General features: G+C 41.8%; 1 protein-coding gene across 3 annotated transcripts; it reads left to right on the top strand.

The window, feature by feature from the left end:
- Positions 1-7,350: 7,350 nt before the first annotated feature.
- Positions 7,351-14,659, top strand: CCDC28A (coiled-coil domain containing 28A). Of its 3 annotated transcripts, XM_009484421.2 has the most exons (6): positions 7,712-7,789; positions 8,284-8,478; positions 11,187-11,350; positions 12,346-12,500; positions 13,145-13,167; positions 14,258-14,659. In XM_009484421.2, the coding sequence occupies exons 2-6, from the start codon at positions 8,321-8,323 to the stop codon at positions 14,310-14,312; spliced, it is 555 nt and encodes a 184-aa protein (XP_009482696.1). In that variant the 5' UTR covers positions 7,712-7,789; positions 8,284-8,320; the 3' UTR covers positions 14,313-14,659. The 3 variants fall into 3 exon arrangements, with proteins under 3 accessions (XP_075563638.1, XP_009482696.1, XP_075563637.1); XM_075707523.1 differs by lacking the exons at positions 7,712-7,789; positions 13,145-13,167; positions 14,258-14,659 and adding an exon at positions 7,351-7,383 and having other exon boundaries at positions 12,346-12,614; XM_075707522.1 differs by lacking the exons at positions 13,145-13,167; positions 14,258-14,659 and having other exon boundaries at positions 12,346-12,614.
- The last annotated feature ends 208 nt before the right edge of the window (positions 14,660-14,867 follow it).

The following is a 14,867-nucleotide window of genomic DNA, read 5'->3' as shown; positions in this document are numbered from 1 at the left end:
AATCTGAGTTATATTTCTAGAATATAACTATATATTTCTAGAATATATTTCTAGAATAGAACTCTATTTCTGTAACTGTAACAACTCTATTTCTATAACTGTGAGAGCTATATTTCATGCTCGTAGCACATTCAATAAAGGAAGTCTACCTGCTTGCCTTCACACCTGTTTTCAGGCATAAGCTTCACAATCTTCTCACTTAGAAAAATTACTGGATTTTCTTGAGATGAATCAAAGTTTCCAAATGAGGCCTACAATTTTACATTTGGAGTTTGCCATTAAAAAAGAACAGTACATTCAAGTTAGTTTTATATTGTGTGGCTCAAGAAGCAAATTTTAACTTTGCCTGATTTCTTTTAAGCCAAAGCATCCATCAACAAAATTCACCTACAAATTCTTTCCTGTAAGCTATAAATTCATCCTTGCCCATGATGCCAACAGAACCTTTAACAAAAATTAGGTTGCTGCTGTGCTTAAACCTTGCTCGATCATGTAGATCCAGATTGTCTAATTGTTTCTTTTTTTCTTTTTCCTCTTTTGTTTGTATCCCTCTGTTGTATGATCTTTGCGGTAGGAATTGCCTTTATTTGGTCCCTGAGTTTGTACTGAGTTTCGCACCATTGGGATTCTTGGCCGTGACTGAAGATTCAGAGGTGTGTGCAGGTGATTATGTCCACAAGCCCACGTTTGTGCACACCAGAGATGAGGCCGAAATTGCTTTGAAAAGTTTTTTGAGCTTTATTTACTGGACCTTCCCTGGCACCCCTGGGTTACTCTGTACTAGCAATACTGTTCAGGGGCATTTCATAGAGGGAATGTGAATAGTAGTTTCCCTTACTGACATTAAGTGTTAACACTGGCAAAGAAAATAAAACCATTTTTTTAGGCATTTAGCCAAATGACTAAAACAACCGAGCAAGTATTTTGTTTCAATTGCTACCTTAAGACTGTTTTTTCTGCAAGGTCTTACTCCATTATGTTCCTCTTGTGATAAATTACTGAACAGTTTAAAAAGCAGGCTGCAGAAAACAAAAGATGCACCTTGGTTCTTTGTGATATGAGCTGCATGTTCTATCTTGTTGTACTAAATTAATCATAAACATTATTCAATATTTGAATATTTAAAAGGGAAAAAGAGCAGGTGCCTGCCAAGAACAGGTGTTACAAATATAAAGTTAAATAAAATGCACCAATCCTTTCCACATATTATTTCCATAACATATATCAGAAACCATACTCTGCACTAATACGTCCCCAGCTGTGCCAAAGAAAAGTCTTTTGTCACCTGTTTTCTGATCTGGTCTTGTTTCTAGAATTTACTTCCCACTTTGGTTCACAAGGGTTCAGTTTTGCTGACCTTGGTGGGATTCTGTAAATATCATGTTGCTGATCTTAGAATGATTGTAAACATTGTTACACTTACAATGAGTAGCTCAATGAGTACATGCAAAAATAATTCAGCAGGCTGCCCAAGGATAAAGGATTTGCCCAAGGTTTATTTTGATTTATTTTAGAAGCACATATGAAATTAATTGTTGTCTAATATTGAACATAGATGCAAGCATTTGAAGGAGTGGTGCCATTGGAGTCCTGTGAGAAAGGTTATTTATGATAAAATTAGTAAAACAGTTTGGTAGATGGAATCATTTGATTGTAATGTATTTTAACATGTGAACAAGCACTGTCCAAGCAAGACAATGGTGAGAGATGGAGATTAGCAATCATCCTGCACAAAAAGTCTTTTCCCTCCCTGTTTTCCCTCCACATTTCCTTTAAGTGACTCTCAGCCTTATCCTTCAGAAAATCCTACTCTTTCTACAACATGCCAGCATCTAAAAACATGGAAAATGTTTTGAAATAATTCTAAAGGAGAATGCATTGTACACTAGTGAACCACTGATGCATTTCTCGCTAGTCTTAGTTTTACATCCCTGACAGTCTGAAAAAGCATGTTAGGTTTGGGACTATACCTGAAATACTGGGTGTGCTGGCAGAGCCAGTGACAGACTTTTTCCCTTTCCAGAGGGAGTATCAGGGTTATCAAAACAACTAATGTACAGTTCCAAAGTACTTTTTCCTTGGAGGATCTTAATGCATGTTACAAATATTTAAACCAAATATTTAAAGGAAGGCAAATGTAACTGTACAATCGCTCCTATAACTATTGAACACATAGAGATTATCATGGTTTTATATAACTAAAAATTGTATAAGGAACAACTTCTTCGCTAGGACTGTAATCCAGGAGCTGGAGGCAGAGCTAGAGACCTTTTCAGCACAGCTCAGGCAGGGATCAAAGGCCCTGGGCTGAGCTGAAATGGGGCTCCTGGGCCCATGGGCAGTGGGGTGGGGGGGGGTCCCAGGTGGGACTGCTCAGGCCCATTCAGGCCCTAGAGGCCTAGTTCTTGGGGTTGCTGCTGCGTAACATTGCTGTGTGCATAGAAACTGCATCTGAACCACAACTCTGTTGCAGAGTGTGAAGTACTCCGAGGCAGCAGCATCATGTTTGCCAGCTTCTTACAGTTTTTTGCAGGCATCTGCAATGGGTTGCTTTGGAGTTGGACACTGGGCTATATGGACCTTTGCTCTGACCAGCGGAGCTGTCTTTGTAGTTGGTGGAATTCATCAAAGCTCCCATGACAGAAAGAATCAGCTTTCATTCCTAGGGACCTTCTAGATCCTGGGGAGACCGTCTCAGCCTCTGAGGCACTATAAGCGCAAGGGGCCAAAGCAGGGCTGGACAGGAGAACTGAAGACAGACAAAGAAAAGGAACCGGGGCACTAGAGTAGACACCTCCAGAAGTGAGGAAGGCTGAAACAAACCTGACCAAGCAAGTCCCCGGAGGACATCAGCAAGGAGCTAGAGAGGTTGGCGTATGGTAGGAAAAGGGGGCAAACTGAAGGGAAAAGCTTTGAGCAGCCATCCTACTTCAGACGCAGGCTCACGTGTAACCAAAAAGATTCTGCTTTCCGAGTGATTCAGCAGGTCCCTTCTGTTCTCCCTCCCCCCTTCCCTCGTTACCATGGGATGGGTGCCCGAATGACCATACTGCTGGCCCGAGGCGGTGGTTTATTCAACATCCACATTCTGGAAAAAGATTTGTTTAGTTTTTAAACAGGCCACATATTTAATGCTTTGGTAGCTAACCAAGAATTGATTTTTTGCAGTAAGCTGACACTGGATACACGCATAATACTGGTGGAGGTTTTAAACTACTTGCTCTTGTGTAATAGCGGTGACTTCAATGGACTGATCATGTTAGAGATGCGGAAACTCATCAGTAATAATATAGCAGTCTAAATATTTATATGTGCTTATATTCATTCACTTAGCCAAATCATAGTGTGTGTCTATATATAGACAGAGATACAATGTAAGTATACATGTTGACACGTTTTCAGTGACATTTCTTGAGGGCATATCTGTCATCATTCTGTAAAGTGGAACACACGTGAGCCTAACCCACACGATTCTACATCCATATTAATCCAGTGTTAATTAATTTTCTTTACGTAGCATTTCAACTTCACTGCGTTGTTCTGCACACTTAGCTGGACGATAAACACACACACACCTTGTTATGCTGCTAGTCATAAATCAGAAATAAGTACTTTACTTCATATGAACAGGTATCTCCCATATGACACTCTTTTTCAGAAGGTGATGCTACAGCAATGTCATGCTTCCATGAGTACAAGGTGCCACCCTGTGAAATACATCTGAGATTAATTATAGAAGCTAAAGAACAAGATACTTTCATCACTGTCTTGGAAGCCTTTAGAACCCACTTGCCATCTCATGTTAACCGAATAGAGTTTTCAAAAAGAATCTGATTTTATTTGCATGCATATCTCAATACAAAGTACAGACTAACTTCTTTGAAGTTCTTCTTCAAAGCACCTTCAAAGGTGGGCCTCTAGTTTGTAAGGAGATATAGATGTAAATTAAATCAGATTCAATTAACTTTTTAATTTGCTTCTTTAACAATAACATTTTTCCTATTAAAATACTGTTACCCTTGGAGCACTTCAGTCAACAAGTATATACAAATGCTACCACTGTGATGCTTGTTGGTGGTGTCAGAAAAAAAGCCTTGTAAAGGAAGAAAAAAGCATTTTCCGAATTGTGAATCATTACCACAATACAAAATTATGCAAAAGCTCAGCTAAGTGGAGATAATCCAAAAGACACTTTTTTTTTTTTTTTTTCCTGGTGAATGTATGATATCTTTATTTGATTCCAGGCAACAGTGTTATCTGCAATAGGATTTGTAGTGTCAAATCTAGACCATACTACCTTTGATTCTTTGCTCTTAACTTATTATTATCTTTCATAAAAAATTAATTATTCACTATAAAATTACTTTCACTATGAAAACATACAATAAAGTCTGATGCTTTCCCAATTATCTGCCCTTGTATGCTCTGCTAAATCAGATATAGAAGTAACAGAGACATTTTAATAATAATTCTAATGTCATGCAGTGTGCAGTGATAACAAATGTACTTGGAGCAAAACATTGCCTGTGTGCTAAAATTGATTGCAGGTCTTTTCTGGGGTGTCCCAGGGAAACGGCACACTGTTTTTGTAAGAGCAACTAAGTTAATGTACTTGATCCCTCATACTGAGAGACTAAACTCAAGCAAGGTTGACTGTGGAATCCAACTGCTTTCTGAATATAACAGGAATTTTATTTAAAAAACGCTTATGTTAGTGATTGAAAGATTTTGCCTTTATTTAAAAACAGCCCATAAGACGTTCTATTTCAACTGCTTTGGTAGAAACAAAAGATACCTAGTCACCTTCCGTCCTAGCTGTCAAACCTCTTAGCTTTATTCTGCGCACACAGAACACCGTTAATCACAGGGGAAAAAACAAACCACTCCTTTACATACAAACTGCAAGGTGGGCACATTTACTTGCTTATATAGCATGTGAGAAATGAGCTGAACGAACACAAACATTTCCAAAGTTACCCTGCAGAAACAATATTTCTCTCATACACATCTCCCAAATATCTACACAAATCTGTCTGTAAATCTTGCTTTTTCCCAGTTTTTGTAGCACCCCCAACATATATGTGCACACATATACATATGTGTGCGAATGAGGATTCTACTTGGGCAGCCCTATGGCTGAGAACTTGTGACTGGCTTACAGCCTGTGTGAATTTTGCTAGCTCTTGTTTCCCTGTAAGGCATGCCAAACTAGATACCAGAAGCCTTTTGTATTAAAGAATCAAAAAGATGGTAAACAACTGTTTCTGCTTCTCTACCTTTCCCTTAAGTCTTATACCACCACCTTTTTGTTTAATGTATCTCCAATGTTACAGAGTTTTCCTTCTTTCTTCTCACCTGTGCCTTTTTTCCTGTGAGACTTACAGCTTACATGTAAACACCCTTAGATTGTTTGTTCCCACAAGTGAACTGCCAGTGACAGCCGCTAGTACAGGTCTCTTGCAACAAAACTGTAATGTACCAGAACTGATCCAGCTCCTCAGACCCAAGCTGTGTCCTGCTGCAAGGAATTACTCTCACCGCAGAATGACCTTCAGTGGACATTTGGTCCCTGTCCTTCACCTGAGAGTCACTGCATATGCAATCTCCCTTTGACAGCACCCCTTTTTGGACTCAAATTGGCCACCGAGTCTCACAACTGCAGTGTCCCACAAAAGTCTTGATGAGGCACTGTTATAGCTAATAGCCCCTTGAGTCCAATTCAAGATCCATGAGAAGGTTCAGGATCAGGATACAGCTGGAGAATCAGATTTTTGGTATCATAAAAGGTCTAGACAGTGGTAGGGAGGCACCCTAGCCACACACCTGTTAAGCCATGTGATAGCTTTATATTGAGACATACCTTTGCAAACACCAGTAAGCTTTTGGCTGATGTTTTCACTCTGGGTGATGAGGATTATACCACCCTTCACAGCTGGTTTGTAAGCAATGTCTGAGAGTTTTCATCAGAAAACATAGTTATGAACAACATGTTTCTTAGGTAATCACTAAAATCTCATTGCAAGTAGAAGAAATTCAAGGTAACAGACAAATTGTAGAGATAGTTGTTAAGCTCATCTCTCTAGGCAACAAACTACTGTCACATGGGGAAAAACGCCTCAAGCTACCAGCCACAGCTAGGAAAGATGTGCCAAGCATTCAAGTCCACAAAGCCATTGATGACAGGGAGCACTGAAGAGACAAGCGATGACCAGAAATGCAATTATTTGAGTTCCTCTACAACAGAGACAGCGCTAGGAAATAGACTAAGGGGTGGCTGAACTTACTAATTACTAAGGCTAGGTAGGCACGCCCTGCTAATGTTGCCTGCCTCGAAAATTAAGTTCCTGCAAGCCAACTAGTCAAGACTGGAATCGAGGTCGGAGAAGATGGCAGCTGCATCAAACAAACAAAACGTGGCAGCAGGATGCTCGTCATTTCACTTGGATCAATAACCCCCCCGGGAACACCTGTGGCGGGGATGAAGCTGTACGGCAGCAGAGTGGGTCCTCCTTGTTTATCAGACCTGTCACTCACCCCTGCTACTTGTGAACAGAGAGCTCAACAGCCGCCAAGGGAAAGGTAAAGAGTGGCCAGGGCTTGAAATGCTCCAGAGTGCGAAGTGCTGCTGCCATCTGCAGTGCAGGGCCTGTCCCTGACGAGAATCTGTCACGCACCGAACCGAAGCTTCAAGCCTACAAAGACCCATTCCTGTGGGAGCTTCTGTAGGTGACAAGGCCAGAGCTCCGAAAGCCCCGTGGGGCGTGACATGCGCTGCTGCCGAGGCGGCGACAATCCCTTTTCTAACCATTCTGCTCTCCTTCCGTTTTCCACATTTCAGAGCCACGGAACGCGTTGCTTCCCCGCCATTTCTAGCACGGGCAGCGGCGCCTCCGCGACGAGCCTGACGCGCCTGTGGAAGCCGGAGGGCTCCACGGCGGCGATGCGGCCCGCAGCCACCCGCCGTGCCCGCAGCGGAGGGCTGCCGCCCTTGCCCAGACGTCGAGGCCGGAGCCAGCCGCCTACCTGGGCAGCAGCTGTGCTGAAGAGCGCCCTGCCCCTCCCGCCCCGGCTGCCCCCCACCCCGGGCGCCGCAGGGGCCGGCTGGCAGCACCGCCCCTTTCAGCCGTTAACGGCTGCTCCGGCTCCACCCGGCACGGCCCCGCCCCCTGCACGCGGCGGGGGCGGGAAGCCGGCGCCTCACGCATGCGCAAGGAAGGGCTCGGCCCCGCCCAGCCGCCCCTTGCCGCGGGGGGTTCTGGGAGCCGTAGTCACCCTGCCCGCCGGGGGGGGCGCGGCCGGCGGGCGGGGCGGGGCTCCCACAATGCCTCTCGCAGTCATGTGACCCGCGCGCCGGGCCGAGCCTGCCGCTGCCCCGGGGGAGGGGTGAGGGCCGGCGAGACCGGGGGTCCGCGCGCGGCGCCGGGGGCGGGGCCTCCCCGCAGGTAGCGGGAGGGAGGGGGCGGGGCCGGGGCCTGCGCGGCGGCGGCGGTTTAACGTTCGCCGGGGGCGGCGGTCGGTGAGGGGTTGGGGGGTCGGGCTGCTCCCCGGGTGAGCGTGGCGGGCAGCGTCACAAGTCTCCGTGCTAATGAAATGATGACATAGAGCAAGGGCTGTCGGTGCCTGAGGGCAGGGGCGGTTACTGCGGCAGGTGGCGGCGGCGGGCCCGGGGCGGGCAGCGGCCCTCGGCGGCGCCCTGGGGTTTACATCGCCGTGCCTACGGTACCCTCCGCCGCCTCCGTGGGACGGCGGGTTTCAGAGGAGGCGTTTCCCCAGGCGAGGACACTATTAGGTAGCACCCAATAATAGCATATATAATAACAGCATTTATATATTATCGGGCAGCACGCATCAATAGCATATATAATAGCAGTGATAACTCGGCATCAGCAGAGTTTTGACAAGGCCTCTCTCTCCCTTTAGGGGAGGTTGCTTGGCAAGGATGAATCACAGCATCCTCATGCCACCATCGTTTCTCAGTATTGTGATTGGCGTGGACTTGAATAGTCCCGGTGTTTTCCAGCCACTGTCCACGGGATGCAAAGCGTGAGATCATTTTGAGGCACTTGTTGGCTGAAGCTGACACGAAAGATTTTAATTCCTGCTTGTGTAGCTGATCAGGCAGGCCTGGGCAGCTTCTCCTGAAAACTGAATGCTCTTGTTTGAAATAATGAGTAACAGCTCATCTTTGAAAAAACTATAAAGACCTGGTTTTTCCCTTCCTTTTATTGTAAATGCCAGTTTTAATGAATGTTTCTTACTTTTTTTTTCCCCTTCCCTTTGGAGGACAAGAAATTAGTCTAGATGCAGTAAATGGGAAGAAATGGAAGAAAGGAAAATCAAGAGGAGGAGCCCCAAATCATCTACCGGTCACCCTGCTCACGTTACTAACTCCAAGAAAAACTCAGTGCCAGTCAGTAAAAGTACAGCCTTTTCAAATCCTGCACCACAGCCTGCAGTACAAAAACCAAAGTTAAAACGGTAAGCTTGGGAGCACCTTGCAAGCTCACTGGAAGTGAGAGCCAGAAACCTGGCTGTGCTCAGCCAGCCTAAAGGGTGTTTAGACTGGCTGGGACAGAATGAAAAGAGCGAGCTTCAGACTCGTGAAAATTTTTGCTGAAGTGTCTGTTTCTAGCGAAGTGATTTGTGCTTAATGCAATATAATGGTTATTTTACAGAAAAAGAAAGTGCGTGATACTAAAGCAAAAACCTAAAATGTTACGTAATGCTGTAGACTCACACTGGTAACAATTTAGCTGAAGAGATGATAGCCTGATGTGGCTGGTGAAAGATAAGAATTGGGTGACCAAATTGGCAAATGTGGGCATCGTATGGGAGATAGCAGAGCCCCAGATGTACAGCTGTGAGGAACAAATAAAATATTCCATGACTGCAAGGTTGGAACTCACAAGTAGGGCAGGAAATGAAGGACGTAAATTGAACAGGATGAGCTAGAACTGGAATTTCCGTGTTTTTTGTTTGGGGACCCATCAGTGGGGGCAGCGGTAGCTCCCAGGCCATACTCATGCGCAGAGAGAGGCATTCAGCTCTTCAGAAAGTGCCATTTTTGGAATAGTTTGTGTGTTATCGATGATGCATCTATTTCAGTTTGAGAATGTTAATCTTCCTGCATGTTAGAAAATATAGTTCTTGGCTGTGGCAGATACAGTAGATAAATGAGTGAAGAGGGATTTTAAAGTGAAATGTTAGCTGAAGAGAGGCAGTGTTTATTGATCTATAAGTATTAGCTGAAGATTAAATACTGAATTGTCCTCTTTGGCAGAGATAGCCTGTTTAAAGGACCCAGTATTGGCCTGATGGAAACGTAATGTATTTCTGCAATGTAAAGTCTGCTTTTTTTTTTCCCCAGGGAAAATGTGTTAATACTTTGAAGGAAATAATAATAAATACTAATGTGCTATAAAGTGGTGCCTGCAGCTGACCGTACAGTTTATTAAGACTCAATACTATTCTGGAATGTACTAGAAGTTCATTTCTTGTAGCCCACAATATTGGCTAGAGAAGAAAATGTCCTTTTTTGCTTTAAGTTTTGGAAAAGGACATTCTTGCTCAATTGTTAAGTGAAGTTTACTAAGCAGTGATAATGCAGACATTTTCTTGAACTCTCCAAGCAGGAGTGGTAATTGACATAACAATGCGAGGATGAACTGCTGTTACGATAGTGGAGTAGGAGTATTTAATTCATTTTCACTTCATCTACAAGAATCTAATGAAATAAGTTTTCCAGGACCAGTAATATATTGTATTAAACTTCAGATACAGGTGGAAAAACTCGATGACCTTGCTGACATAGAAACCTTTCTTTAAGTTTGAAATTGAAGCAGAAATAGCCAAAGTTAAACCTAAATTGAGACATGTTGCTCTCAGTTGAACCGGATATGATAATTATTGGACTGTTAGTTGTTCCAGTATATAAGCTATGTAGTCTATATAATGTTTATAGACAACAGAAGCTGTTAGGCTGGAAAAAGAATTATTGTTTCCCATATGAAAGAGAGGATTTATGACTTGCAGAGCATGGGAGTGTTCAAGGGAAGGGTGGAGCTCATTATGCTGTAAACCCTACTATCTTCACTAATTAAATAAAGTAAATAATTAAAGCCTCTTTACTAAGCCTGTGAGTTTTTAATATCCGATAGTATTCTGAATTTTAATTTTTAGGCTCAAAATTTTTCACTGAATCAGATTCTGAACACACTCACCATGAGGTTGCAGAAGCAGCCACACCAATGTGAGAGGAAAGCTGTGTGCACAAATGGGTGGGCAAATCAGGGATGAAAGCAGCCCCTTACCTGAATTGTATTAGGTTAGGGTGCAGTCTGGCTGTCTCTGGGCCAGAGATGGAATATGCTACTTCTCACTGGTAACCGAGTGTTTAGCTTCCATATTGATTGCATGTTCATTTGGATTTATAATGGTTATTCATTTTCATTTGTGTAGTTTCTATGGGCACATGGTGCTCTGAATAAATTTTATGTCTAGAGAAAAATGTATGGATCCAGGAATTTTGATGCTTTTGTTGCAGAGGGGGCTGTAGAGAATTTTTAGCACGTTTAATATTTGTTCCATTTGGTATGTGTTAGAGGACTGGGAGATTGCTTTTGATGGTGAATTTTACAAAACTGGGATGTTATTTGGAGGTGGGAAGAAGGAGCTCTAGGAAAATTTATCTGGAGGCAAGGTCACCTTCCTGTATAGGCTATAACAAGTTGTTTTCCACACTGGTTGCAGTCTAGAGGTGTTTGTAACAACAGGAGCATGTGATTGCTGAGGGTTTTTCTCTCTGGCTTAAAGAGAGTTTGCAGATGCTGTTTGGGTGATTTTATGTAGATAATGCCCCACGCACCATGTGTCTTTGTTGAGTAATGGTCGTCTTTAGATCATTAAGATGACCATTACATACATCTGCTCCATCGATGTTTCCCACCGTTAATAGGAAAGAAGATTGTTGGAATCCTTCATTTTGCACTATCAGACTGTCAAGATAGTGACATTATTCTTTATTCTCAAGACAAACTGGTGATCCATTTTTTAACTTAAAAAGAATGTTTGAAATATGTTTTCCATTTCATTTTCAAAGCCCAAACGTACACATATCCTACATTAGAGATTCTCAGTGAAAGGAGGAAGTAATCTTTTTGTTTTGTTTAATTATTTATTTTTTTCAGCGTAATAAAAGAGAAAGCCAAACCTCCAGGAGGGGAAGGAAAAGGGGCACAGGCAGCACCGATCCAGCATTCTTTTCTCACAGATGTATCGGATGTCCAGGAAATGGAAAGGGGACTTCTGAGTCTCCTGAATGACTTCCACTCTGGCAAACTTCAAGCATTTGGTAAGTGCATGAATTGTCTGTATGCAATAGAAAACCACTATTGTAGCTAAAAACAATAGCTATATGATGTTAACATTTGCAAACAAGTGTGCTGTATGGACAGACTGCCAGTTTGTCATATTGGACTCTGCCATATGAAATGAAGTTTAACATACTTAATAGATCTTACTGCATTTTACAATTACAGTCCTACTGTAAGGTTGTCTTTGGTGTGAGATTATTCAAATGCCATTTCATTGTTCCTTCCAGCATGGCTTACCAAAGGCAGTGCCTTAGCTTATGGATTTAAGATACCAAGTTTAAAGCCACTTACTTATAATAGTATAGGAATAATAAGAAGTAACTGTATCTAGTGCCTGGTTTTGCTGCATATTAACACTTTAGACTATTGGTAACAATGGAATCCAACGCAAGTTGCATTTTACCCAGCTTACTCTTCTGTCTTAGCATCTTACTCTTCTTACTACTTCACAGTTGACTGAGGTTTCAGGAAAACCATGACACTTCTGCTTCCTTTTGTGCCCTGTACTGAGTAGAAAGATGCATATGTGCTTTTGCAAGTTTAGTGTTAGGTCAGCACATCACATTAATTCCACACCAATTTTACAAGAGAACCTGAAAGGTCTGTATTATATAAAGCATCAGTTGCAAGAAAGAAACCGCCAAGATTAATGACAATTAGAAAGAAGGTTTATTGTGGCTATATTTAAAAAACAGGGCCTTGCTAAATCGGAGAGAAATTCAGGAGTATAGAAAAAACAGGTATATTCTAAAAACCAGCGAGTACATTAGGTAGTTGTTAAGTTCAGCACAACATAACACCAGACAGGATGACAGAAACTTCAGTGGTGAAACAGGGAGAAATAATTGAGAAAGCAAATTAACTTGTAAATTTGATGTTTAAATTCCTCATCTCTGATGTAAAAAGCTGCATCTTCACACCTTCATTTGCTCTCTCAGGTTTCTTTATCTAAAGCTGTTGCTCGACCTTTTAGGAAATGAATGTTCCATAGAGCAGATGGAGCATGTGCGGAGTATGCAGGAAAAACTTGCTCGCCTCAATCTGGAGCTGTACGGTGAGCTGGAAGAACTCCCTGAAGATAAAAGAAAACTAGCCAGTGACTCCAATCTGGATAGGCTGCTATCGGATGTAAGTACTGGGAAGGCAGGGCACACGGAACTTTGCCCACAGAACTCGGCTCAGGAAAACAACACTACTGGGTGGGCAGTGATTTACAGTTGAGGGGAACATAGTTCTGTAACGAACCAAGACATGAGCCCTACCCTCATCTTGGTTTTGAGAAAACACAGTACCTTGTCTTCTCTTTTTATAGGCTGCTGCTTGTTTTGGCAAGTGGAGCAGTTTAGCTGTAAACTGTCTGAGGATGTAGGCCTGTTTAGAGACAGCCAACATACCAGGGAACTACGACCATTTTCCCTGTGGTCTGCCCTCCTACATCTGGGGAAGACCACACATAACAAGGAATTTAGATCTGTGTATTCTACATTTTCAGTTTCTCCCTTCTCTAGTGTATTTTCACAAAACCCAAAACTTAAAATTTCTTTAAATTTCCTGAGATCGGCGGATTTAAACTTCATTTGGGACTTACCTCTGTTGGTGTAGAATTCAGTGCAGGTTTGTTTTTGCTTTTTGTAATAAAATCATACATTTCAGCCAAAACTATTAGTGATTTCCTTCATTGTTTTAATATATTTATTTCATCATATCAGCATAATTGTTGCATTTATCTAACTGAAATGCCATTTCTGATACTTTCTACATTTATATTGCAGCTAGAAGAACTGAATTCGTCTATGTATCCTTTTCCTTAAATGTCTATTTTGCATTATAATTATTGTTAACTGTAATAAAATTACAGTGCATTTCCCCAGTAACTGATGTCTTTACAGGGGTCAAATTGCTTCAATAACATCCTTTCTTTTAAATTAGTACTGTAATACAGCATAGATTTTAGGTTCTTCCAATACATAAATGACTGGATCGTAACACTTTTAATTACAAGCTGGTTTTTCATATGATGATTTATTTAGCTAGTGTGTACCACTTTAGACAACGTGTTGACAGTAGATGAGATGGCAAAGCCTGTCAGAAGCAGGGTCTTTCTACATGCTTCCTGCCAAGACATTCTGGAACAAACATAGATAATAATATTCCTTCTGCAGTATTCAGAAGTCTTCTGTCCCATTGATAAGTGAATCCTGTTACCTTTTAGTTTTCTCTAGAAATATATGCAGCTGTTTATCACTGATTTTACTGTGAATAGTGAATACTGCGACCTAATGTTTTATTTCTAGGATCAGACTGTGGCTGAGTCCAATACTTCAGCAGAGCTTTGGTAACTGAACAAACGTGCACTCTTAGCTGACCCAGAAGAAGATAGAGCTGAATGTCTTAGCTTGTCTTTTACATCATGCTTTTGATAGGCTAAAGAACACAGTTGAGGAGCGCTGCATTCAGTTTATACTGCAGTCTAGTTATTTCTGGTGTTACATACTTTGTATGCGCTGAGGAAGGTGGGACTCTGGTTTGGGACTTAAGATACTGCGCTGGTATATATATTCTCTGTGTCTGTGGAAAGCTGTTTAAGGCTAGGTCTTAAAGAACACAAGTGGAATGTGATGATCATATCACATAATAGTGATAAAAATAATCTGCCATCCCCCTTGATCCGCCAGCTAATTCTGGAGGTATGTAATGCCTTAAGTCTTCTCACAGAGGAAGATTAATCTACTGGCTGAGAACTAGCATAGGACTTAATAGAACTGAATTCATCTGGACTGGAACATACCCGTCACAGGACTAAGCGCAGTTTCGTGTAACACTGCTATCTTGTTGCAATACCTTATCTATACCTGAAAATGTTATTCCTTAATGGTTTCCTTCAGCCAAAAACTACATTTAGCAGATGCTCAAGATATTCCAAATAATGCCACGGGCTGAAAGAACAGCTTTGTCAATTTGGATTCTCCCAGAAGCTTTTCTTTTGTTTTTTCCTGACAGTGGAATCTGGAACAGTTGTTGGTTTGCTGATTGATTTTTTTTTTTTTTTTTTTTTTTATTTTACAAAATGAAGAATCAAGTGCAAATCCAGGTGTTTATTTTTGCACATTCCTCTTTGAGCACTGCATTGTATCAGGACTCAGTATCTAGAGTTTTAAGTAGGTTGCTGTGACACTATGCTTTTTATTGTTGCCTTATTTAATAGAAAAATTGGGGAAACTTGGAAGTACATTTCTTCTGCTCAGTGTTGTTCATATGCTTGAAAATTATATATGTATATAAGTTCATTAGCATTTCTCCAATTTTTATGAAGGTAGCGATGATGTTGCCTTTCTGATCAGCATGTAGACAATCTGCACACTGTATCTTTAGCGTTTTGTTGATCAGTGATGCCACAGATTAATTTATTGTTAATAAAGTAAAACATTTTAAATATATGGCGTTTCATTTAGAGAAGTTGCTACCTGTGCAGCTGTGTTAAGAAGATGTGAGTTC

This window comes from Pelecanus crispus, chromosome 3, assembly GCF_030463565.1.
Source record: "Pelecanus crispus isolate bPelCri1 chromosome 3, bPelCri1.pri, whole genome shotgun sequence".
Taxonomy (NCBI): domain Eukaryota; kingdom Metazoa; phylum Chordata; class Aves; order Pelecaniformes; family Pelecanidae; genus Pelecanus; species Pelecanus crispus.
Note: the sequence above shows the minus strand (reverse complement) of the source record. Positions and strands in the feature narration are given on the sequence as shown.